This window comes from Patagioenas fasciata, chromosome 15, assembly GCF_037038585.1.
Source record: "Patagioenas fasciata isolate bPatFas1 chromosome 15, bPatFas1.hap1, whole genome shotgun sequence".
In the NCBI taxonomy this organism is placed as follows: Eukaryota; Metazoa; Chordata; class Aves; order Columbiformes; family Columbidae; genus Patagioenas; species Patagioenas fasciata.
Window position 1 is genome coordinate 8,588,613 of NC_092534.1, and position 24,744 is coordinate 8,613,356.

The following is a 24,744-nucleotide window of genomic DNA, read 5'->3' on the forward strand; positions in this document are numbered from 1 at the left end:
TTCTCAGATTTGTAGCATTGAAGGGCTTCACGTCTTTCTGTGCCTCCATGCTTGGATCCTCCTTCAAAGAGCAGCCTGTGCTCCGCTTCTCCAGGGCCCTGGAGAAGAGTGATCAAGACTGTTATTTGAAGAACCGCCATGCCCAGGTCTCTGAGCTCTTCCTGTGGTACTATGGCTGCTTCTCCTGCAGCTGGGGTGCAGGACACATCAGCAGGTTTCTGGGACAGCTTTCCCCATTGGGGTCCTTTCCTGCCCCAAGGGATGGGCTGCCCAGCTGGGCTGATGTATTGCAGGGTATGTTTTCTGAGCTGGGCTCACCCAGCTCATGCACAGAGCCTACTCTGACTTGTTAGTGAAACTGGGATAACGGAGACCTCGAAGGGCTTCCGAGGTTGCAGGAAGCATGGAGCTCCCTGCCTGCCTCGGTCCTTGCAGGCAGGCAGTGCCTGGCACACCAAGTCTGACCTTAGCCAGGTGTCCCCTGGTTGTAGAGAGAGCAGCCACAGCTTGATTCAGCACGAATCCTCTGCTCCCAAGGGCCATGTCTGGCTGCTTCAGCTGCTGGTTAGATCCAGTTTAACATGGACTCTGACTCTGGCTGTGTCCTGGAGATTGGACCTTTACCCTATTCAGGGAATGGCAGGTGTTCTAGAAAGGGAACAGGAGTCCTGATGATCTCAGGCTGGTATAAATCTCCTCACTAGTGCTGAAGGACCTAGTGTGATGTAGATGAGGAGGCAGAAGCTCATTCACAGCCCTTGGTGTGATGTGTGCAGACAGAGGGGGTTCTCTGCAGCCAGCTGCTGGTGTCAGACGGGTACTCAGAGGTCGTGGTACCTCTGAATCCCAGGCTCAGATGTATGTTTTGTTCTCTTAAGATTCCCTCCACATACATATGCAAACCCTTTGGTAGCTGTAATAAACCACATGCTTCTGTTATTTAAATATAATAAATTAAATTGGAAAAACCTCTCAGGAGCATCTGGAACTTCACCACCTGTGGAAAATCAGCAGTTACAGGAGCTGTACAGGTAGAGGAGTGGGGGGAGAAGAGCTTATAAAGACAGTGTCAGCGGAAAAAGAGGAGTGTCTGAAAGTCTTTCATCTTCCTGTTGGCAGTGCTCAGATGCAACTCCAGCTGCTTTCTATTCTGGGATTCAGGCAAGTGTGCGCTCCCACACTTGGTTATTACTGCTTGCAAAGAGCAAGTCTGCATTGACCCGAAGGTCTGGAAATCATTAGGCTATCGAGTAGGAATAATTTAGAGGATGATGAAGGGGCATTGCCGGGACTTGAGAAATTCATGTTTGATTTCTGGACTAATCTTAGACTTAGTGATTGGGCAGGACCTGTGGTCTGTCAGTGCCTTGGTTGCTGTCTAGGTAACAGGCCCCATGGAAGGAGAATCCAAGGCTTTCCAAAGCACCACTGTCTACTGCAGGCACGCGGCTGCACAGATGCACATATAGAAGTGTGTACAGGCGTGAAGTCTTAGTTCTTTCAGGTGCTGGTGATGCTTTTTAGGCTGCAGTGGGAAAGTCATTCCCAGTTCTGCCCAGACTTTTGCAAATGCTTTGTGGAAAGAAGGAATCTGGCAGCTGGGCAGGTGTTGCAAGCTAAGGAGAACATGGTCATTCTGTGCATTCATTGGAGACCAAGTGCGTGCTGGAGTTATGTTGCTTCCAGAGGAGTCTTCTGCAATGCTGCCTGTTCTCTCTTGGCTAATCCAGACACCTTTACAGGTCCTCTGCCAGTTACAGCTTTTATTTCCTGACCTCCTTGACTGTGCACCCTCCACAGCCAACTTGAACTTCACTTATAAGCTCAAGATGCAAATATGGACATCTCACCTGTGCCACATTGCTGATGCTTCTTAAAACTGTGTCTCATCCCAGAAGCACTTGTGCCCAAACATTCACACCCTCTTGAGGCTGAAAGGTTGAGACATGAACATTCCAGAGAGGCATGTGCTGAGGGTTTTGTGTCCAAGTGCTGCCCTGAGCCCCAGCTGCTTGCTGGCAGCCCCGTGTGCAGAGGACACGCAGCGATAGCTGGCTGGCACACTTGGTGTGTAGGGAGGTATCTTTTGCAGCCTGGTTCTTCTGAGTTGCTGATCATCTCCCTCCATGAGTGATGCATTTATCACTTGACTGCTGGTACCCTCCCCTCTCTGCTCCAGCACGTAAGCCTCGGTGTGGCACACCAGCTTTGACAGAAAGGGCCAACCCCGCTGCAGGCTTCCACCGTTTGTCAGAATAAATTGCTTCTTTCTCCTATTGCGTGGAGGAGATGCTGGTTCATTTACCCTGAATCTGAACAGCACCTAAGGTGGTTTCTCCCTCCCTTTTTCTTTTTGCCCCCAAGCCTCAAGGAGAGCAGAGCCTGCTGGCTGCAGCAACGGCAACAGGCTCCCAAAACCACAGCTGGTGCAGCAACATATTTTGTGTGGTCTTGCATTCATCTGCTTGACCTGAGATAACCTGAGGAGGGGAACAGAGCTGGAGAAGGTGCAGGTGATGCAGGAGCAGCAAAGGCTGGAGCTCTCTGTGAGGCTGCTGGGTTTTACTACTGTTCAAAGCTTCTGCTCTCCATGCTGGCCCAGGCAGGACCAAGCAAGCCCTCTACCCCAGGTCAGTAAAGCGTGGAGGGATGTGACTCCAGTGCAGCAGGCTGCACCAAGCCTTCATGCATGTTTTTTTTCCAGCACCTGGCAGTGATTGTGAGTGCACTAGAAAATTGTGTCTGGAGCCAAGGACCCGATGGAAGGAGGAGAACGTGCATGTGTGTGCGAACTCCAGTGCCCAGTTCATCTGGGGCATTGCGCTGAGATGCTCCTCTGGGATCAGTGTTCTTTGAAGGGGTAGCAGATGTGGTGCCTGAAGTAGAAGAGAGGACATTCACATTTGCTCTCTGCCTTCTGATCTCCTGTCACCAAAGGAGCTGCTTGAGCACGCGAGATAGCAGGACTTGCTAGTTGGTGGCTCTGGGAGCAACCACCATCCTCGCCTTTCCCCTCACTACCAGATGACATTCATAGCGTGGCTGCGGTAGCTTGATTACCATCTCCTGATCTGACTGTAGGCTGAACACCAGGGCTGTCAGGAGTTGCCAGCGTTCCTCTCTCTGCTTCTGACCCTTGGCAATCTTTCTTTCTTTCTGCAGATCTGTGCAAAGCTCGTTGGCTGGGTTATTAAGCATGAGCTGATTTCCTGAGGCACAGGACTGGCTTAGCTTTCCATTAAGGGCTGTTAATCATCCTGAAGAGAGCCCGGCAGCCACTAGCACCACATGCCCTGCTGCCTTCTGTCTTGCTGGGAGGTCCGGGGTCCCACTTGGGGTGCCCCAAGCGTGGCTCGCAGCTGTGGGAAGGGCTCTGTGTGGCCTGACATGGGACAGCGCTGCTGCAGAGCCTGGCAGCCTGGGCTTGGGCCCCCAAAAGATTCCTCGTTTGCAGGAAAAATGCCTGGCAGCAGCTCTGCCAGGAGCCGGGATGATGGCCAAGGTAAAGCCCAGGGAGGGGAGGAGGAGGCTGGGGGCTCTGCTCCCGGCTCTACCAGGCTACAGCCCGGCGCTCTTTAGTCTCAGACCTCAGGGAAACACAATTCTTTTCTCTCTCCCTCCATCCCAAATGCTCCTGAGCTCTTGATTACTGTTGGTTTTATTTTTTTTCTTAATTGCACCTTGGAGCTATGCCTTGATTTTTTTCATTTTTTTTTTTTTTCAGGGAGAAATGAGGGGAAAAGATAGTTGTTTCTCAGGCAAATAGTGGCCTGCCTCGGGCAGCTATGATGGGCAGGGCTGGGAACTGATGTGACAAAAGGAGAAAGGAGCTTGGCATGGCCCACCCGCCTCCTTCCCAGCGGTTATGCTTCTGTTGCAGTAGCTCATGTCACCCCTGCAGGGCCATGCGAGGGAACAGGTGGCCTGTCCAGCCTTGTGTGCCATCCTCCAACAGCAGTATTTTGCCTTTCAGGCTTCAAAGACAGCAAATAGCTTTGAATTTTCTTCTCATCCTGGGAAGAAGGGGTTTAATTTACTCTCTGAAAGTACAGGGTGGTGTTTCAGAGTTGAGGTGGTGGTGCTGGCTCTGAGAGTGATGTGGGGGTATGGAGTTGCTCACAGAGCATCACCCTCAATCCTGTCCCACGCCATGCTCTCCAGGCACAAGATGTCCTAAGAAATGTCGTCTGGTCTGTTCCCTCCCGCATTTCGTCTGAGATCCTTACACTTTGAGCTCTTCTGGCCATTTCTCCCACTCTTTCCAACCTGAGCGCCGTAGATAATGATTGATAGGAGGCTGTTCTCACCCTGTTGTCTCTGGGCAGGCACCGGGCAGGCGTTCCCGTGGCCAGTCTGCAGGGCTGTGCATGAATAGCAGATGTCCCCCTGGGCTTGGTGACAAGGGCTGGTGGCAGGGCCTGGGGCAGAGCAGCCATTCTGCAAGGGAGATAGTTAAGAGGCAACAACAGAGGAGGGAGCTCAGAGGAAGATCTCTTGACCATTCGATCTGAGGGAGTGACACACATCCTTGATGGAGCAGGCAAGGATATCTCTCCTTGGTATATCAGTCTCATTTAGGTCTCAGCAATGTGTTGAACAGCAAAGTCTTGTCTTTCTGTTTCTCTGGGCAAAAGACGCAGTGAAGAGGACGTTCTGCAGCTTCCGTGGATGCCCATTTCATGCAACTGTGACAAAAACCTATAAAACTGGTATACCTCATTTGTGTATCTGCTCTTTAGTACAAATATCCACTGTATGTGGATTTAGTCAGATTGGTGTAGTGTAGTCAAAGTAAGGCAAGATATGGGTTGAAGCCATTCAGTTCATCACGACCTTGAGCCAAATCAGTGTATTCAGAATTTATTGAACCTGTTTAAGCATATACGTAGTACAGTGCTGGTCTGAGTTAATGATACAAATTTCCATCACCTAGTATAATACTTAGGTGCAATTTGACCTCGATATTGTTTGCTCTTAGTTTCCCCAGATACCCAAAAGTGAGGTACAGAAAAGGTAAATGAAGTAGTCGAGTCCAGGTATGATGGCAGCAGTAGCACTGTGCTAAATTGGTTTTGTTGAAGTGGACTGTGATTGCAACTGCACAGATTGCCCACGCTTGCATGCAGGGAAGCAAGATGAGGTTATTAATTATAACAACAGACTGGAATTGATCTTAATGAGAAAGGGTGTAGCTTGAGATGAGCTGAGGCTGTGCTGGTGGCTGTCCCCAGGGCTTGGGCTCCAGAGAGACCTTCCCAGGCTGTTCTTCTCCCAGCTTTACTGCAGCAAAGCCTGTCCTGTGATGATCTGGTGTGGCTGAGTGCCAGTGTAGCACATTCCCCATGCCTCCATCCCAAGTTTTGAAGAGGTCATGTTGTCATTGAGCATCTTGTCTGGGCTGTGTGTTGCAATAATCTTGGGTAGGTGCAGGAGGTTCTTCTTTAGGGTGAGACACCTGGTCCCTCATCAAAAGCTGGTGAACCCAGAGCTTGCAAAAGCTCCTGATGTTTGAGCAAAGCTAGAACTTGGACTTTGCTGGCCTTCTTGAAATACTTGGTCTGCCTTTTCCCTTCATATCCCCAGGGGTTCTTGTTGCCCTGGCAGAGATTTGGGTAACCTGTTCATTAGCAAAGGAACCTTTGAGGATGGTCTTGTCTCAGCATGCCTGTGCTGCACAGCGCTCTGCCAGCCAAACTGGTTTTCTTCTGAAAATTGGTATCTTACAACACTGAAGCAATTAAGGTATATTAAAGGCTAATGATACATGGCCTGTTTTTCTCACAAGACAAGCCTTCGAGACTCTGATTCTGCTTTAATGATTTTATATGAAGAATGATAAAAGTCTCTTGTCTTCAGTCCATCAGTTTAGGATAACGCTGCCTGTATATCCTTAGCCCTGGAGGAAAGCTAGCGGAGGCATGCTGCCTCCAGACGTGTATCGCTTGCATTCTTGCAGTGGCATCAGGTCTGCAGCTCCAGTGACCATGTATTCAGGTGGGCAGATGCGTTTGAAGACTCTGCTCCTTCTCTCCTTTTCCCTGACCAAATCCAGCCAGAGATTTCACTCTCAAAGAGGATTCTCCAAGTGATGATAATCTCCTCAACTTCCTTCATCAAAGCCAGGCTTTGGGGCACGTTACAGGAGCTCGCAGGATGCTCCAGTCCCAGCTGCGCCTCTGCCCTCCTCCTGTTTCCCACCGCACTCTTGACAGGTTCCGTGACCGGTGGAGGGTAGAGGAGCATGTTCTCTGTTCAACTTGCATCCTTTGCAAGCAGTTGTGCTTGCAGAGCATTACCTTAGAAGTCCTTTCTTTTCTGTCCTACAGCAAAATGTCCCCTCTCACCTTTAACATCTGTCTTTTCTGAGATAGGCAAGCCCTGTGTTTTGGGAGGTGATGGCAAAGAAAATTGCAGGGAAAGCTGCAGTTTGAGAGCATGTTCTGTGGTTTTGTCGGCTGCCAGAAAGATATACTGCTGAATTGATTCCGTACATCTGAGGCCAGTGTTTGGTTTTTGTTTTTTGTTTGTTTTTTTTTTTAACTCAGACTTCTCATTAGCAGAGTTCAGTTTTCCCCTGAGAACTTCTCATTAAAACTTGCAGCCTCTTTTCTCGCTGGCCAGTGGAGCACATCTGAGCTGGCAGAGCTGTGTCTGGTGTGGGAAAAGTAGAAGCTAAACAGAAACTGTGCAAGATCCCTCTAGAGGTTTGGTGCAACGGGAACAAGAAATTCCCAGACACTGGAGTGTGTCATCAGCTTGGAAAACCCCCAGTGTCTACCTGAGTCTCTTTGCACCTTCTGGGGAGGGTTATGTGGTGTTGCTGGATCTTTAATGGCTCTTTCACTGTCAAGTGCTCACCCTTGCCTGGTCTCCTGCTGCAGAATTAGCCTTTTCTTTTCTCCCTTGATTAGCGGTTTTCCTCTGCCACCATTGCTTTAGTAAATAAAACAAATCCACTTGTCCTGCTTTAATTCATTGCAAGTTATTACCAGTGGAAACCGCTATTTTCTGCATACATGTAGTTGTCTGGCCCCCGTGAATGGTCAGGAGCACTGAGACTGTGCTGGGGCTGGGAGGAGGTAACCTGCAGAAAGAAGGGGTGTCCTGGCCAGAGGTGAGTTTGCCATAGAAATGGGATGGACTGGTCCCTCAACTGTTCTTCCTTCCCCTATCTGAGCTGTGTTTCTGGGAACTAGTTGACAATTTGTCCTGGGTTGACTCTAAAGAGAGCAGACATAAATATATGATAAAGCTCTAGAGCACTGAAAAATTAATGTTTCAGGGTCAAGAAGTTTTTATTTCATCAACTGCTTCAACAAAAGCAGGGATTTGTGGAGTTGCAGCTGTTGTGGTTCCCTTCCACCAGACTGAAGGAGCAAGGAGAATGGTGCAGCCAGTGGCCTCAGCTCCAGTCTTGGCTGAAGGAGCTGTTGGGATGAGACGACTGATTAATTTGCCTCCTCCCTGCCAGCCCCGTTCTGCAGGCTTGCTCAGACCCATATACCACCAAACATTTCCCTGGTGCTGTGCAAGGGGAGCAGGAGTGCACGCCAGCGAGCTGTATTGAGACTGCAGCTTGAACTCCTAAATGTTTAGGGCTTCGCAGTACAGCAAAGACCTCAGCAAACTGGAGCAAGTTCAGTGGAGGGGCACTGAGATGGTCAGGGTGCTGGAGCACATGCCCTGCAAGGAGAGGATGAGGGAGCTGAGCTTGTTCAGACTGGAGAAGAGAAGGCTTTGGAGGTCCACAAGTACCTCCAGAGACATCATCCAGGAGACAAAGTCGAGCTCTTCGCAGCAGTACTTGGTGTGAGAACCCAGAACAACAGGCGCAGGATGAAACAGGAGAGGATCAGACTGGGTATAAGGAAAGGCATTTTGCCTCAAGGAGAGGCAGTTAGTAGAGTTTGCTGCCCAACGAGGTTGTGTAGTCTCCATGCTTGGAGGGTTTCAAGACCAGACTGTACAAACCTGAACAACCTGCTGTGATCTCTTAAGAGATGCAGTGTGGAGCCGGAGTTTGAACTGGAGACCCCCGAGGTCTCTTCTGACCTGGGTTATCCTGGGATCCTCCATGCTCTGTGGCAGTGGGGTTCTGCTTTTGCTCACAGGTGGAGCGGTCCAGCCAGGACCCCTGTTTTGGGGCACATTTGTACCACTGCAGTGGCCTGTCTGGCACTGCCCCTCATGATTGCTCTGATATGAGCCTCTGAGACAGCACGAGTGAGCGTAGGGAGGGTTCTCGTTGCTATCTTAGCCTGTGCGCAGTAGAACTGTGCTGGTGTGAAGTGGAAGAAGGGAGCAAAGGGACAGGCCCCTTCTGGTGCTTTATTTTTGCCTGCACCTCTCTGAAACTGGGTGAAGGTCACTGGTACTGAAGCTTGTGTTATTTTCTTGTCTCACTTTGGTGGAGTGGGAGAGGTGGGATTTGGAAATACTGATGCAACCTGTCCTGGTTGTATGATGACAGATCACAGAGCTGCTGATGGTTCTGTAGCCTTCAGGGTTTAGAAGTGTGAATCAGAGACTGTTTTTCTCCTATAGAAATTCATAAAAAGTGGAAAGTCCCTGTTCACAGTGTTTCTGTGTTGCTCTGCCAGTATATCTGCTGCAACCTTCCCCTGGTCCAGCCTACCAGCCCTTGCCTGGCTCTGCAAGAGTGAGTCAGCTCAGCCAACAGCATCTCCTTGCCTGGGCTTCATGACGTGCGGGCCATGATCCCAACCCATGTTCCCTGCCGATGGTTCAGCTGCCAGAGCAATGCTGCCTGGGTCCTGACCTCCCGCACCCCTGTCTTGCCTGGGCACGGGTGTCTCCTGCTACCGCTGCAGATGTGGTGGATCTGCGCAGGAGATGCTCAAGCAGTCTTCTCCTGGGACAGAGCATGCTGTGCTGCTGAAAGGAGTTAAACAGAAAGCAGCTGGATGGGGAGGGGGCGAATTGATTCACAGCTCACAGACAATTGAGGTAGGATTTTGTTCGGGTTTCTTCTGTGATTTTTCTTTTTATTCCACAAAGTTCTAGTGCTTTTTCTTGTATTTGTCAAACAAGAGGATTTTGCTACAATGTGTTCTGTTTCAGAGAAATCGGGGTTTGTATGTTGCTGACTAGAACTATTGATTTTTATTTATTTACTTATTTATTTAATTTTATTTACTGCAGCAGAGAACTGAAGCAGTAAGTTGTAGGGCTTTAGCCATTCTGGAGGAGTTTTATTTAAAGAAACTGCCTGATTCTCTTGCTGTGTGCGATTCATACAAGCTCATATAATCCTGTCGCCAGTGTGGGCTCTGCAGTGAATCCCTGAGATCTTTTGCTTCAGTGCCCAGGTCATCTCAAGCCATTTGCTCCATCAGTCCAAGGTGCTTCTGTCCAGGGCTGGTTGCCACCTTTTGCCCTGGAGCTCAGCTGCACATCACCCAGGCTTGGCCCACCACCAGCTCTCTGCCAGCGGGAAAGATGCCAACTGCAGATTTTTTGGGTACTTTGCAGTCTCACATCCTGTTCCTTCCTGTCCTGCCACGCTTTGGTGAGGATCCAGAGGAGCCTCTGGTCCCAGATGACACCCAAAGGTGGCGGAGACCCCTGACTTCTTCGTGTCTAAGAGCCAGGGCTCTGTAGCAACAGGACACACAAGCTCAGCATGGACTCCTAAACTTATCACTCAGCAGAGCCCTAGGAGGGAGACATTGCTGTCCCAAGGTGGGTTTGGAAGGCGACCAGCTGGTGCCTTCTTAACCCTTTCCCTGTCTTGTCCTGACAATTCTGGCCTGCTGCAGTTAGAGGAAAGTTCCTGCACATCAGAGGGAAGCAAAGGGCCACGCTATCCCTGCAGTGAGTCTCATGACAGCCTTCCCCTGCCACCTCTGTGCTCCTGGAAACGGTGTCCAGAGGGACACATCCTTTGGGCAGCTTTGCTGCTGGATCCTGCCTGCAAAGGCTGCCTGAGCATCCCAGCCAGCACCCCTCTCTAGAGGCTGTCACCTCAGTGGTGGCCATCTTTGACTCCTAACAAGGCAGAGTAAGCAATGATGTTCCCTAGGACCTGATCAGCACACTGAAGGATGCCAACTTGGTTGAGTACCTTCTATGTGGTTTTTTTTAACTATTATAATTACACTGATGTGACTGCCAAGGCAGGTGCAGTCCTGCCAACATGGTGGTGTCTCCTGCCAGCTGATGTCCACCCTGTCGTGGGTATAGCTGGTGCAGTGGGGAGCATGGCCATGTGGGACCAGCCCTGTCCCTGCTGCTGGAAATGTGGGTGGTATGGCACTTGCCCTTTACTTGCTATGTGCACCCAACGAGAGCCTCTACCAGATCCCTGCTTCCAGCCCGACGGGCTGCTGAGAGCTGGCGTCATCGTGCTGCCTGTGAAGTGTCCCCCTCCCAGGAAAAGCCCTTCTGTGGGTGGGTGACTTTGCCAGGTGGCTGTGGAGTGGCTGGTTTTGAGAGGAGCTCCTCTCCTGCACAGACGCCCAGGAAGGTGGCAGGCAATGTTTATCTCAGTTACGTTTTATGGGGTTGGAGAGCATGTGTGTTATCATACAGCAGATGGGCTTGGTGAATAGATGGTGGAGGCAACTGTATTTCTTTATGCAGGCTTCTTGCCTGCCAGGAAAGGAGCCAGCCAGACTTCGCAGGGAGAAGTACAGAACTGTGACAGGCTGTGGTTGGGTTTCTCCTTCAGCCAGCTAATTTTTGAGAGGTAGGTGTTGGTGTGGGACAGAGGCTGCTGCTCCAACCCACCATGTGCTGGATGTGCATTGTTACAGAATAAGGATGGACTGAGGGCCAGCGTTCAGTACTGCCCTTCCAGCCTTGTGCCCTCTCTGATCTTTGTACCCTTAAATTAGGTCTGATGCTCCAGGCAGGGCCTTGAATTGTCCGTCAGTCCCAGGCAGGAGTCTGGTGGGAGCAGTCTGCAGTCTGGTGCACTGCAAGTCGTCAAGGCTGTGGAACTGGTGGCTTGTGGGGAACAACCGAAGATGCCCATCCCATGTCTTCTCCCATTCCTGCATGTCTCCCAGTAGCTTGCAGGGGAAGCTGAGTGGCTGCTGGGCACCATGACATGGTGTAACTGTTGTCCTGGGGAGAAGTGGGCAAGGAATTCTCCTGCCAGAGCTGGTGGCCCTGCCACTGCAAGGAGAGCCATAGACCTTTGAGGGAATTGCTGATGGCCTTTTTGGGAGACTTTTTGGTTTTCCTGATGTCTGTCTGGGGAGAAACTCAAGTAGGTGGAAATCCCAGAAGCGACAAGACAGTGTCCCTGGAACGGACAGTGTTGGGAGCCAACTATGATGTGGGGAGAGGAGGGGACCAGGATGGGGACAGCAGGGCCAGGGAGCAATCGCAGCTCCCCAGGGCCAGTATCAGAGCCTGGGGGAGAGCACAAGCAGCAGCAGGGCAGAGCGCGGCAGTGTCCTGCCTTCCACCTCCCCTCACGCTGCCTGGAGCTTGGATCGCCTGCCCAGCCAAGTGAAATCGTGTTCCTTCCCCCAGCCCGCAACTCGTCACTGGCACCCCATCAGGCAGGTCTGGCGATGCAGTGTGTCCCACTGTCCCCTCATGTGTTACTTCTGTCTTTTAGGTTATTCTGTTTTTTCCTTTCTTTGTGTTGGTATGGGAACAGACAAGATGATTTCTTTTTGTGCTCCTGTGGTTGCAGGGCCAGGAGCATTTGCCTGCTGGGTAGGACCACAGGTGCAAGAGCAGTGTGCGCAGGATCAGTGGCCGGAGGGTCCTGCTCTGTGTCAAGCAGCACAACATCTACATTTAGGGGTGGATTTTTTAGAGCCAGCATTCTCCAGCATGGTGCACGGTGGGTAACAGGATGGGACGCTGCAGGAGGATGGATGTGGATGGCGCAGGTTGCTGACAGCCTTTGCTTTGCCTTTTGCTGATGCCCGTGCTTTGATGAACCTCATCCAGTAAGACGAATGGATGTGACAGGATCACGGTGCCCTTCATGGCCCCGTTTGTTTCTGAGCCACTGCTGAAGCTGGGCACGCAGCTCCTTCCCTTTCTCTGTTTAAAGAATGATCTCCCTTTCAGACGACAGTGGGCATGGTGCTGCCAACCGGGAGAGGACTGTGCAGTCGCTCACAGCCGTAGGACTTCAGGCAGAAAAATCAATGTTTATATTTCTCTCAGCTGGTAAAGATTCCGTAAATAACTCTAGTAAATAAATACCTTGTAAAGTTCAAGCTATGAAGGCATGGCATATGAGCAAGAATGAATTTTCAAGATCTCTCTTGCAATAAAATGGATTTCTTGTGTTTGGGCTTTATTTAGAGAAATGTTTGTTTTAAGAAGAGAGTTGAAGGTTGCATCTGATCTCCTTGTGAGGGGAGCTGCTCTTCAAATGGCTGTGGGGCATGGTCTGGAAGTGTGGTCTGACTGCTGCTGCTGGAGTATTCCCGGGACAGTTCCTTGCGCACGCAGCCAAACGGAGGGTCACTGTCCTCCCCAGGGTAGCTCTTGCTGCATCCTCTGTCCCCTCCAGCCCTGCTGCTGCAATGCAGTCTGCTTGCCTGCCCTGGGAAGCTGGTTGGGCAGGTGCTGCTGCTTGGGATGCTGGAGACCAGCCAGGACCTGGTTCCCTCTGTGGACAGCATCGATGTCTCATAGCTGTCTGTGCCTGCCCTCTGTGGCATAAAACACCTTCTCTCCCCTCTTTGTGCCAGCCTGGGTTGTGGTTGAACCTGGTCCTTGAAGGTACACTGCAGAGGAAGACAGCGGTGATCCCACTGGGGTGCAGCCCCCATGATTTAGGCTGCTGGTTCCTTGGTCTAGGATGGCCTAAATTTGCTGTTCCCAGGAAGAGCTGAGGGGATGGGATGGACTCAGAGGCTTCTCCTGCAGGGTTGGCCCTGCCTGGAGACTTGGGCAAGCAGGACAAGGTGGAAGAGTTGGAATGCAACCAGCTCATCTGGAGAGAGGCGCGGGTGACCTGGAGCTTGGGTTCAGGGTTGGGACTTTAGACTTGGCTGTGTTATCTGAGAGCAGGAGCGCACAGAGGGAGGGCTCTAGGCTCATGCTGCGCGTTTACCTGAAGGAGAACTGCTTTGTCCTCGTGTGAAGGAGGAGGAAGCAGAAAGCTGTTTCAGCCCCACCTTTGGTTGGAGCTCCAGGAAATGACCCCGTGCAGGAGACAAAGGGCACCATGCAGGGCTGGGATTCCTTCTGCCATTCGTCAGTGTGTGCAAGTGTGGCATTGCCTTCCTGAAAGTGCCAGGAGGGCTGCGGTGAGGGAGAGCTGCTCCCTGCAAGCCCAGAGGTTGCTGTGGCCTGTGGAGCTGGTGCTGCTGGTGCTGCGCTTCACTTTCTGAAAATTGAACCCACCTAGAAGACGTTATTACGACTTTATGTGCTGGAAAGAGGTGGCTCTGGCATGCGCTGGTCCAGTTCTCTCATCAGATATTCATTTCCAGGTGACGGGGAGGTTGAAACGGAGGGCTGGTGGTGGGCTTGGTGGCCTCTCTGCTTCCCAGGTAAGCTGGGCAGAAGCTGGAGCTGGGGCACAGTGCCCCCCCCGAAGCTTGCTGATCAGAAATGTCTCTGCCAGAGGCTGGGGAGAGTCAGGAGCTGCTGCTGAGCTCGGAACCTGTCGGTGAGCTGTGCCGGCACCGGTTTGCCATGACCTGCCTGGGCTCCAGCATGGCTGGCTGGGCCAGGCTTCTGGCCCCAAAGCCTGTAGCCAGGTAAAAGCACCACTGTACACCACAACATGCTTTTCTTTGCTTGGTGGTCTCTGGTATGGGATAACACAGTTATCCCCCTGTGGATAACTGGTGTGCCCATGGTGGTGAGCCAAAAGGAGAGGAGAGAGACAGGAACAGAAAGTGGAACAGAGGTGGGCTGGAGTGACACCGAAGGAGGAAAGAATCAACCCTGTGAACAGCAAGAAGGCAAAGCAGGGTGTCACTTCCAGGTGACAAGCTGCAGACATACAAAATTGTTGAGGTTTGGTGCAGAGGCGGTGTGGTTGCTCACCAGGGTTTATCCCCACCATGAGAGCGGGGTCAGTGGGGTTGTAGGGCTTTTTCTTATGCCCTTCCTGAAGCGTTTTGGGTGGAAAACAGTGTGTTGCCATGCACATGGAGAAATAGGTTCCTGGTACCAGAGGAACGAGTGCCTGGAGAGCAATGACTGGATTACTGGTTGCTCCCTTCCTGGAAGCAAGGTCCTGACCATGCCAGCCCAGGAAATGTGAAACCCCCACGTACCCGGTAGCCCTGGCCTTACGCTGTCTTCTGCTTTCTTCCAGCCACTCCCACTCTCCTGGCTCCATGGCTGCCGTCCGCGAGTGGTCCTGCACCCGCTGCACCTTTCTGAACCCCGTTGGCCAACGACAGTGCTCCATCTGCGAAGCCCCCCGGCAGAAACCCGACCTCAATCACATCCTGCGGCTCAGCGTGGAGGAACAGAAATGGGCTTGTGCCCGCTGCACCTTCAGGAACTTTCTGGGCAAGGAGACCTGTGAGGTATGTGGCTTCACCCCAGAGCCAGGGCCCAGCGGCTCCCCCTTGCCCGTCATCAACGGCATCTTGCCCAAGCCCACCGTGCTTGTGGAGCCCAAGGGCACGTCCAAGGAGGAGGCTGCCAAGGCAGAAAGCAGCAGTGAGGACTCAGAGGGGAAGAGCCCTGATGAAGCAGAGTTGGAGAGTGGCTGGGCTTGCCAGCGCTGTACACTGCACAACACGCCGGTGGCCAATTCCTGCTCTGCCTGTGGTGGCCCACGCAAGCTCTCCCTGCCCAAGATCCCACCAGAGGCGCTGGTCGTCCCTGAAGTCATCACCCCTGCTGGATTTCACATCGCCCCCTCCACCCCACAGCCTGTAGTCTCTGCAGAGGTCTCTGATGGTGACGCTGTGGCTACCCAGGGCCCAGTGGCTGTGGAACAAGAGTCCCAGAAGATACCAGCCTTCAGTCCCTTCTCCCCAGGGCTCCAGAACAACCCCGTGCCCCGAAGCCGTCGTGAGGTGCCGCCCCAGTTGCAGATGCCGGGGCCCGAAGCCTCCCAGCCTGTGGCTCAGAGCGCAGCAGGGCAGAAGGGCTCTCCACAGGGCCAGGCCAGGCCAGCCCCGGCTGCTCGCTTCCAGGAGCTGCTCTCCAACAAGCGGCTGAGTGTACTGGAGGAGGAGATGGAGGTCAGTCCATCCCACTGGAAGTGCAGCTCCTGCTCCCTGCTTAACTCTGCTGGGGCTGGCAAATGCGAGGCTTGCAGCGCCCAGAAAGGCAGTGACACCATCAATGTGGTGGGAGACTCGGTGAGATTCACCCCCTGCAGCCCCTCCAGCCCTGACTTCACCACCTGGTCCTGTTCCAAGTGCACCCTCAAGAACCCTACCCTGGCTCAGAAGTGCAAAGCCTGTGGCTCCTCCAAGCTGCACGGCTTCCAGGAGCACGGGACACAGGGCGAGCCGTCCTCCCGCTGCCCCGACTGCGGGGCTTCTGACAAGGGCGGCTGCTCCTCCTGCAGTGGCAGAGCCCCCTCTGCCCACAAGGTCGCCCGTCTCTTCCCATCCCAGCTGCCCAGTGGCCAGGAGAGGCCAGGCCAGTGGGCTTGTCCTGCTTGCACCTTGCTGAACGAGCTGAAGGCCAAGCACTGCGTGGCCTGCCATACCCCACAGCAGTACATGGCTCAGCGCAAGGGCCTCAAGCCCCTGAAGAGACGGGAGAGCATGCATGTGGAGAAGAGGCGGCAGACAGATGAGGGAGAGGCCAAAGCCCTGTGGGAAAACATCGTGACCTTCTGCCGGGAGGTGAGTGAACTGTTCTTGCTCCTGGCTTCACTTGGAGGGGGACCTGTTCTCACCTCCCCCATGGGTCTGGGGCATTGCTTGGCACAGGCAAGCTACATTCTGTGTCTGGGGTCCCAGAGGAGACCTTCATCTGCAACAGCTGGATGCTGGTTGTTAACGCTGAAATGTAATATTTTACATTGGTGCAAAGTAATCTCTGGGGTCAAGGTGACCCATACAGTTCACTCCTGTTCTGAGGGTGAGGAAGTCCGAGTGTTAACACTGAAACCTAGTGATGTTTTGAATCGTTGAGAGACATCTGGGTTGAAGAGGACATTCTTAGGTGGTCAGTACAGCTTCTTCCCTGTCCAAGGTTGGGGAAGGCTGGACAAGAGTGTGTCCAGGTTTGCTGGTGGCACCTGTGAGCAGCAGCTATGATGTGTGTGGGTGCGGGAAATCTGGGCAGAGGCTCAGCACCAGCAGGGATCCAGGCAGAGGACACTGCTGCCTCTGCCAGCAACTGCAAGTGCTTAAAAACTGTGAGCTGGGCCTTGGTTTTCTTGTTTTTGGTGTCTGTGAATGCACAGCTGTAGCTGCGAGTGGCTTGTCCCTGTTTTGGGAAGAACACCTGAGGTTTAGCTGTGCCTTAGCTCCAGGTGAAGGTCTCAGGAGCATGTGCTATTGCCCTGCCCTCCCACTGTGAATTATCTGGCTCGATCTGTTGGGTTTCAGTCTCAAGCAGCACTGCGATGGCCTCATTTTTTTCCCTGAGTGGCATAAGATGCTCCTGTCAATGCTGCTCTTTCTCTGCCCTTCTTCAGGGCAAAGCCTCCAGCTCTTCTAGACCAGATGGAAAGGGAGTTGCAGTCCCATTTTGACGCAGAAACAAGGATTTTTCTGCCTGGGCCAAGGAGTGTGTCCATGCCTGTGCCTTTGCTATGCAGACTGGGTACCACAGAGATGTTTGGCTTCAGAGGGAAACTGTTGAGAATGATCCTGTTTTGGGATTGTAGGGTTTTTTTAAGTGCTACATGTCCATCCTAACAGACGTGGGTGTCTTTATAGTAGAGAGACCCTGATTCAGATTATTCCCCCTCTTTTAAGCAAATGAATAGCCTCTTTTTTGGACTGGGAAGGTCTGTTACATCCAGTGGATTCAGGCCTGAAGAATGAATTAAAAGAGATGGCCAAGTTGAATTAGCAGCTTGCTGCCGCTAAGCAGGGGAGTCAGCTGTGCCCCATCCAGCACAGCTCTCGGTCGGAGCCTTGGCTGAGCCCAGCAGGAGCAGGCTGTTAGATCAGCATGGGCCATCTCCTGAAAATCCCCCTAAAACTAAACTGCTGCTCTGTTCTGACACTGTTTGTGGTAAGTCAAGGGCTCTGTAGGTCCAAGGGGAGGACTGGTAGTGGTGGTGGAACAGTGCTGCTCCCATGCTCGTGCTCGCTCTGCTCTCAGCGTACCTGCAGCCTCCCACCGATGCTTTGCTTTGGGCTGGCATGTCAGGCAGATTCCATGCTTTCTTCAGGCCGTGGTGTTGCATGGGTTGTTCAGCCTTCCTCTGGAGGAGACCATCAGGCTGGCCAAGTCCTCCTCCACCTGTTGTCCCCATGCTCCAAATCACGTGGAGCAGCTCGCCTTGCTGCGTTGCTCCCCACAGGGACTTCTGGTCAAGCTCCTGCCATGGGTGCTGCCTCCTCCGCTGTTCAGAGGTGCCTTTTCCAACACTTCTCAGTGTATTGCCCCCACTTTGAGCTTTACCCTTTCTCTTCTGTCTGGGAGGAGAGCAGAGCTGATCTCTTCCACCAGCAGCCTCTGCACTGGGCATCTGCTTCCCTGTCTTGTGCTGTCCCCTCGCTTGCTTACCCTGCTGTTTCACACTTCTCTCCTCTGATTAACCATCCTTCCTCCTTTCTGAATAACATCACACATCAGCACGTTCTACAGAGCTAGAAAGACAACCCAGGGCTCTTGCTGTCTGTGCCACGCTCGGCATCTCTGCCTGCAGAGCCTTTCCCGGTGCTGGAGGAGGCCCCATCTCTCTTTTCCTCCTCCACTCGTCAGACAGTTCGCTACCAGCAGCGAGGCCATTCGGGGCAAGGCAGCACATTCCTCAGCCCCTGTGATCCCGGGGAGGTGGCAGCAGAGAAGATCACATCTCTGGTCTGGTCTGGTCTGGAATGAAGGGGGTTGTTGACAGAACAGGAGGAGAGAAGGAGGTCTGATCTCAGATTTATCCCTTTGCAGGAGAAATAAGCAGCACTCCTCGTCTGGCACCATCTGTGAGCAGGCTCATCGCTGCCCAGGCATGGGAAGAGTTACCTGCTCCTCTCCCCTCTGCTCTGATGCTGCCACTCTCATGCCTCTTTCCCTCCATCTCACAGGGCTATTGGTAGTGACAACTTTGCTAAAGCATTTAGAAATCTGTGAAAGGAGACATGGTATAAAGGTAATTAGCTTGTTAGGCAGGCTTTCCTGATGCTGTCAGGGAACTGCACTACTCTGGCTCTCACATCACCTCTGTCATCGTGCTGGCAAGGTCCATGGGCTCGTGTCCAGGCTCCCGTAGTCCTGCTGGGTGCTGTCCTGGCCCTGCTGAGGCCATGGCAATGGTACCAGGGAGGCTGAAGGCTTCTTCCACCTCTGCTGCTTGGAAAAGCACCACAGCAAATCCACAGGGGAGCAAAAGTTTGTGACGCCCACAGGTTGTGTCTCAAGGACTTCTGCCTTGTTCTGTGCACTGCACGGCGGGTTCTTGGGGAGCCCTGGCTGCACCCTGAGAGGTGAGCGCGCGAGGCCGGGATGCGGTGAGACATCCACAGATGCTTCCCTTGGAACAGCCAGCAAGCCCAAGGTTGTGTCCTTTTTGCCCTGCATCACTATTTGAGTGGTGACATCTATTAGCTGAAAAACACCCTTTGCACAAGAGAAGCTGGAAGTGCTAATTGGGGCACCACGTAGAAAATGTTTGTGTAGGATTGCAACAACAGAGTAAGGACAAGTACTAGTTTGGTGTGCATAAAAGCTGATTTAAATCAGACATGACTTTTGCTGAAAGAATTTAATTTCATTTAATTACAAATATGAAAGAAAACCTGGTTCTTAGTTCACCCTGTGTTCGACCATCTGAAAAAGCTGCCCTTCTCCATTTAGTGAAGTTCTGTGCTTCCATCCTGCCTCTGCGGCTAATGCTGACAGGATTATCTGTCCTTCAGTCCATGTTATTTTATTTAATATGCAGCAGCTATTGCAGGTGGGCTTGGACACAAGACACCCTCACTCTGTAAATGCTTGTTTGGCTTAATCCAACTGCAAAAGCTGCCCTGACATCCTCCACGGCTGTGCCTCGGGGACGGCGCAGGGCTGCCAAACCCAGCGTGTCCCCTCCGGAGCAGGAGCAGCCCAGCCCTGAGCACAGGGCTCGGGTTGAGGAGTGTTTGCTTGCCAGGTGGCTCCTCACAGACTTGCTGCTCACATGCTTTGCCACTTATAGAGGCAGCCAATGTCCCCCACAGTCCAACTATTAGCACCAGCACAAAGTGCGAGACGGTCCCTGCCCAGGGAGGTTCCTGTGAAACAGAAAAAGGCAGGTTTGAGTCAGAAGTGTCAGGATCAGAGAGATGAGCCGACTTGTGGCAGGGCTGGACGCTGGACCTGATGCACAAAATGCATCTGTGCCATTGCCAGCAGACAACTGGCCCCAGACCTGCCCCTTGCGCAGTAGCAAAGGGGCTTCCCCATGCCAGGCTGGAGGGCTGGGGGCTCTGCTCTCGCTCCTGATGTTCAGCAGGAGCTTCCCAGGCCGCCCTCATCCCAGGAGGCTGCAGGGAGCCGTGCACCACACAGCTGCACAGTGATGTTCTCCTTGCCTTTTGCTCTTGCAGAACAAAGTCAATTTTGTCGATGACAGTTTCCACCCTGGGCCCAAGTCGGTGGGATTCCCGGAAGGAGACAGCGTGCAGCAGAGGGTGAAACAGTGGCTACGACCTCACGAAATCAACTGTAGCATCTTCAAAGACCGATCGGTGAAGTGGTCGGTGTTTCGGACACCCCGGCCCTCGGATATCCTGCAGGGACTGCTGGGAAACTGCTGGTAAGGGGCAGTGAGCCAGCCCCACACCCTTCTGCCCCTTCCCCCTCCATCAGCCAGCCCCAGATCAGACCCCTCAGCTCTGTTCACACCCCCAGGCTTTTACCCCATCCTCTGCCTCACCCCTTACTGAGTGGCTGCAGACCGCAGTCCCCTGCGCTGCGTGGCTGGGCAGCTGTCTGCTCCCTGCCCGTGCCCCACTGAGACTGTCCCTGATGAGAACGTCCCATCCTGCCGGCAGGTTCCTGAGCGCCCTGGCCGTGCTGGCTGAGCGGCCGGAGCTGGTGGAGAGGGTGATGATCACCAGGACGCTGTGCCCTGAGGGTGCCTACCAGGTGCGGCTCTGCAAGGACGGCACATGGACCACGGTGCTGGTGGACGACATGCTGCCGTGCGATGAGTGCGGGTACCTCCTCTTCTCGCAGGTCAGCAGCCCCGGGGGGAAGAGAGATGCCAGTAGGGGATGGGAAGAGCTCTAGGGGCGGGGGGAGGCTCATCCCTGACTCGTGTGAGGCCCCTACTCTGTACTGCGTGGAGCGTTTGCAGCTCAGGACCCTGCTTTGCACTGCACCTGGAGGACAGTTGAACTCTTTATAGCCATAATATTAAATGTATTTAGGCCACTTTTGGCATTTGCCCGGCTGCAATGGTGAAGTTTCTTTTGCAGTTGCTTTTCCCTCACTCCTCCCTGTACCACAGCCACCTTGCTTGCAGGGAAAGCCATCCTTATTCTTCACAGCAAATGGAAAATGTTTTTATCCACGTATTTTATGCTGTAGGAGCTGAGGGAAAGCTGCTTCTTTCCTCTGTGGGGAGGTCTGGCAGCTTGGCTTTGCCATGGAGGGACTGTGGGGAGTGACACAAATCATCCCGTTTCGAGCCAGTGCCCGGTTGCTCTGAGCACACTCAGGTGGCATCTGCCAGGATTAACGAAGCTCCCTCACCCACCTCGGGACGTCGCTGCGCGTTCTGCCCTGCCTGCCCAGCCCAGCGGCACTCGCTGTGATCTTATCCATGAAGGAGACTGAGAACATCTTCATTGAAGTTCAGGCAGCAAAATCTGCCAAGCAGGACAAAGTGCTGCCATCAGGAGGAGACAGGGACCAGGGACCGCTGGGTTGGACTTTATTCTGCAAATCTCAGTCCTCTGTTTGAAAATACACACATCCCCAAGCTGCTTCATGTCTGGATATCAGGACAGGACTCAGGCTGGGGAAATGAAGCCGGAAAATGAGTATTTGAGGAATTTTAATGTTGGTGCAGCTTGAGTGGGCTCAGTAGCCTGAGCCGACTGCAGCGTGGAGGTGGCCCAGCCCTGCGACAACTGCTAATTGAATTGGATCTAATGAGCACCAGTCCTGGCAGGGTTGGCAGTGCCGGCTCCTGAGCCCCGCTCACCCCCAGCTCTGGGCAGAGGGGCAGGGGCTCCATGCTGTGCGGGTGCGGCACTGCCCAGCCTGGGCTGCCTGGCCCTTCCGCAGCAGAGGAAGTGGGGGATCCACACATGGCCACTGAGTGGGGCAAAATGATCACCAGTGCTGCTGGAAGCTGGTCCTGTTAAGAAGAAACTTTGGAGAGGGGAAGAAGAAGGAGTCTGTGTCAACATTTAGCCTCACAGTAGATAAAGGATCCAATCAGACACATTATTTGAAGCATATGATTTGCCTGTTTGTTTGTTTTTTTTCTTTTCCATCCATCCTTGCTCTCTTAAAATTTCAAGTCTGCTTTTTTTATTTTTTGAAGATTGAAGGTTTTCGCATGGGCTGGGCTTGCCTTGCCTTTGTTTCCAGGGGCATCTGAATCCTGATGAGATTTTTCTGCAAGGTTGTTTAGCTGTGAGCTGAATGTGGGGGCTAAAAAAGGAAAACCAGAGAGTTTTAAAAATAAAGGAAAATCAGACTCATATCTGAGCTCCCTGGCTGTGGCTCAGACAGAGATAAATATGGATTTTATTGAGTGAGCGACTCAAAAACCAATGAAAAACACTTGTAAGCTTTCTTTATCCATGGAAAAGAAATCTTCACCGCCCTCCTTTCCTCTCCTGGCTCTTGACTGCCACCTGTGAGTCGCACAGTCACACTGTACCAGCGCTTTTCCCTGCTGCCCTCCAAGCACCGGGTACTGAACCTGATTTGCTGGGGACATAGAGGCCAGCAAATGTCTCTGTGCCTTCCGTCCTCCTGCACCTTCCTCTCGGCGTCCTCACTGCAGGCAGGGGCTGGAGCAGAGGCATTGCCCCCCGCCTCACTGCCCATGACGCCTGTGCCCTGCACACGCTGAGGACTTGCTGCGGTGGCTGGGATGCAGGGGTGCAGGCTGCACTGACGGGGCCGATGGAGGCTTTGTGAACTTCTAGGTGCGTTCATGCAGCTTCTGCGTTTCTTTCTGAATCCATATTCAGCCAAGCAATTCCAAGAGCAATAGCCTGGCACCAGAGCAAAGTGACTCTAGGCAGAATTCCACCCACCGCAATAAAACTTGTGTATTGTTACACCTTGCCACCGTCCCTGTGCTGGAGTAGAGGCGTTTGCCCGTCTGCCTGGAAGTTTTTGGAGCTTGTTCTTGAAACCACTTCTCTGTTCCGTGGGTGAAATTAATCTGTCCCACAGCTGTGTGTGCTCTCGGCAGCCTCCTTGACTGAAGGTGTGTTGGTTTTGATTTGCAATGGAAGGCAGCTGTTCCAGATGTGCTTGATATCCTCTTCCATTAATAAACATTTTAGAATCCAGGTTGAAGCAAAAGAAAGAGTCAGCCTACAAGGTGGACACCCACCCCTCTTGGGCACCCCAGGATGCAGCTGTGTTGGCGTCCGGATCTCTTGAACATTTTCCCAAGGGAAATTAGGCTGTGCAAACAGAACACTGAACAGGCAGCTAATGGGTTCACTGTTGGCCTCATGTGGACAAGCTCCTGGGGGTCTGGCCTCGCTCCTGCTTCTCTCCCCCCTCGCAGCGGAAGGGCTGGGGCGGGTGAGCAGGGCTTTGCCTTGTCTGTGTATTTTGCCTTTGCTTTTCCATCTCCTGCCCGGGGCAGCTCGTGACATGTTTCTCCCTCTTTCTGCAGGCCCAGAGGAAGCAGTTGTGGGTTGCCCTCATTGAGAAGGCGCTGGCCAAGCTTCATGGTTCGTACTTTGCCCTCCAGGCAGGGCGTGCTATTGAAGGCCTGGCTACACTAACGGGTGCCCCCTGCGAGAGCCTGATGCTGCAGGTCAGCTCCACTAACCCTCGCGAGGAGCCCATTGACACTGACCTCATCTGGGCCAAAATGCTGAGTTCTAAGGAGGCTGGGTAAGACAAGGCATAAGGGTGTCGTGGCAGGAGCATAGACACTCACAGAGGGGAATGAGGGGGGCTGCTCTCGTTTGTAGAGGCTCAGAGGAGAGGAGCTAACACATTACCTGGGGTGGAGACCCACCCTTGGCATTCATCTGGAGAATTGGCATAGCTCCCCCTCTAAGCTCTAAGAAATTATTTCTCCTTTATTTAATTTTCATATGAAATTAAAATCCTGGTGAACTTCCCTGTGCACGTTCACTGCTGACAGGCGGGAGATTTTCAGTGGCTGGCATTGAACCCACATGCTTTGCTTTGAAGTTTTTTGTATTCTTAAGTGCTTGACCCTGCATGTACCTCCTACCCATACGTGACATCTCTGCTGGCTGGGCATGACTATAGGCAGTCTGTAGGAGACATAGCAAAAGCAAAGACCTCTTGGTCGTCACTCCAGCAGGAGGGCCGTTAGGTTCCTGAGCTCTGCACAGTGGAAATCACAGAATCATAGAGCAGTTTGAGTTGAAGGGACCTTTAGAGGTCATCCAGTGCCACCCCTGCCATGAGCAGGGACATCTTCACCCAGCTCAGGTTGCTCAGAGCCCTGTCCAGCCTGGCCTGGGATGTCTCCAGGGATGGGGCATCCACCACCTCTCTGGGCAACCTGGGCCAGGCTCTCACCACCCTCAGTGTAAAATATTTCTTCTTCATGTCTAACCTGAATCTCCCCTCTTTTAGTTTAAAACCATCACCCCTTGTCCTGTCGCAACAGGCCCTGCTAAAAAGTCTGTCCCCATCTTTCTTATCGGCCCCTTTTAAGCACTGAAAGGCCTCGGTAAGGTCTCCCCGGAGCTTCTCTTCTCCAGGCTGAACAACCCCAATGCTCTCGGCCTGTCCTCATAGGAGAGTGATTTTTTATTATTTGTTTTCGGAGTGATTGTTGTTGGGATGGCTGAGGGCAGGGTTGCTCCTTCCAGCCTGCAGTACAGGGCTGCCTGGGGAGTCTGACAGGTCCCAGCACACAGTGTCCCCCCAAGCCTGGCCGGTGCAGTCCTTCCCCCTCGAACAGCCTGTACCCCCCCTTGCACAATGGGCCAGCTGCCTGCGAAGTGGTTTTCCCTGCAACTGAGCCCTGCCAGCCAACAGAGGCAGGCAGGACCCTGGGGCCTGACAGAAAATGGGTGGTGTTTGGGCAAAACTCTGTGTGCGGACAGATTTCCAGCCCTGAAGGTGAGGACATTGCTCAGAGAAGCTTGCCATGGAGTGTGGGCTTGAGTGTGCATGGGAGTGGGTGGAGGGAGCTCTGGCTGGTGGGGCTGGGGCACTGCTCTGGGGAGGTTCACACTGCGGTTGCAGAGAGGGAATATCCAGGAGCCTACTGGTGGGAAAACCTGTCCCATGCCTCGAGTGGTGGGGACAAGCTTTCCCCCCGTGTCAGGCCTGGCAGGACACTGAGGGTTTTGCTGTCGCCCATGCAGGTTCCTCATGGGTGCATCCTGTGGTGGAGGCAACATGAAAGTGGACGATGTGGCCTACGAGAGCATGGGGCTGCGGCCTCGGCACGCCTATTCCATCCTGGACGTGCGGGATGTCCAAGGCTTCAGGTGAGTTCAAGGTGGAGGCTGGTGTGGTACAGCAGAC

At 53.0% G+C, this 24,744-nt stretch overlaps 1 protein-coding gene across 7 annotated transcripts in view; it reads left to right on the top strand.

The window, feature by feature from the left end:
- The window catches only part of CAPN15 (calpain 15), a 59,252-nt gene that overhangs the window by 29,707 nt on the left and 4,801 nt on the right, over positions 1-24,744 (top strand). For all 7 annotated transcript variants that reach the window (XM_065850811.2, XM_071815045.1, XM_071815046.1 and 4 more), the window contains 5 exons: positions 14,270-15,767; positions 19,629-19,837; positions 20,076-20,259; positions 22,898-23,121; positions 24,582-24,707. In XM_065850811.2, coding sequence (XP_065706883.1) covers positions 14,270-15,767; positions 19,629-19,837; positions 20,076-20,259; positions 22,898-23,121; positions 24,582-24,707 — 2,241 coding nt within the window. The remainder of the gene's footprint in view (positions 1-14,269; positions 15,768-19,628; positions 19,838-20,075; positions 20,260-22,897; positions 23,122-24,581; positions 24,708-24,744) is intronic.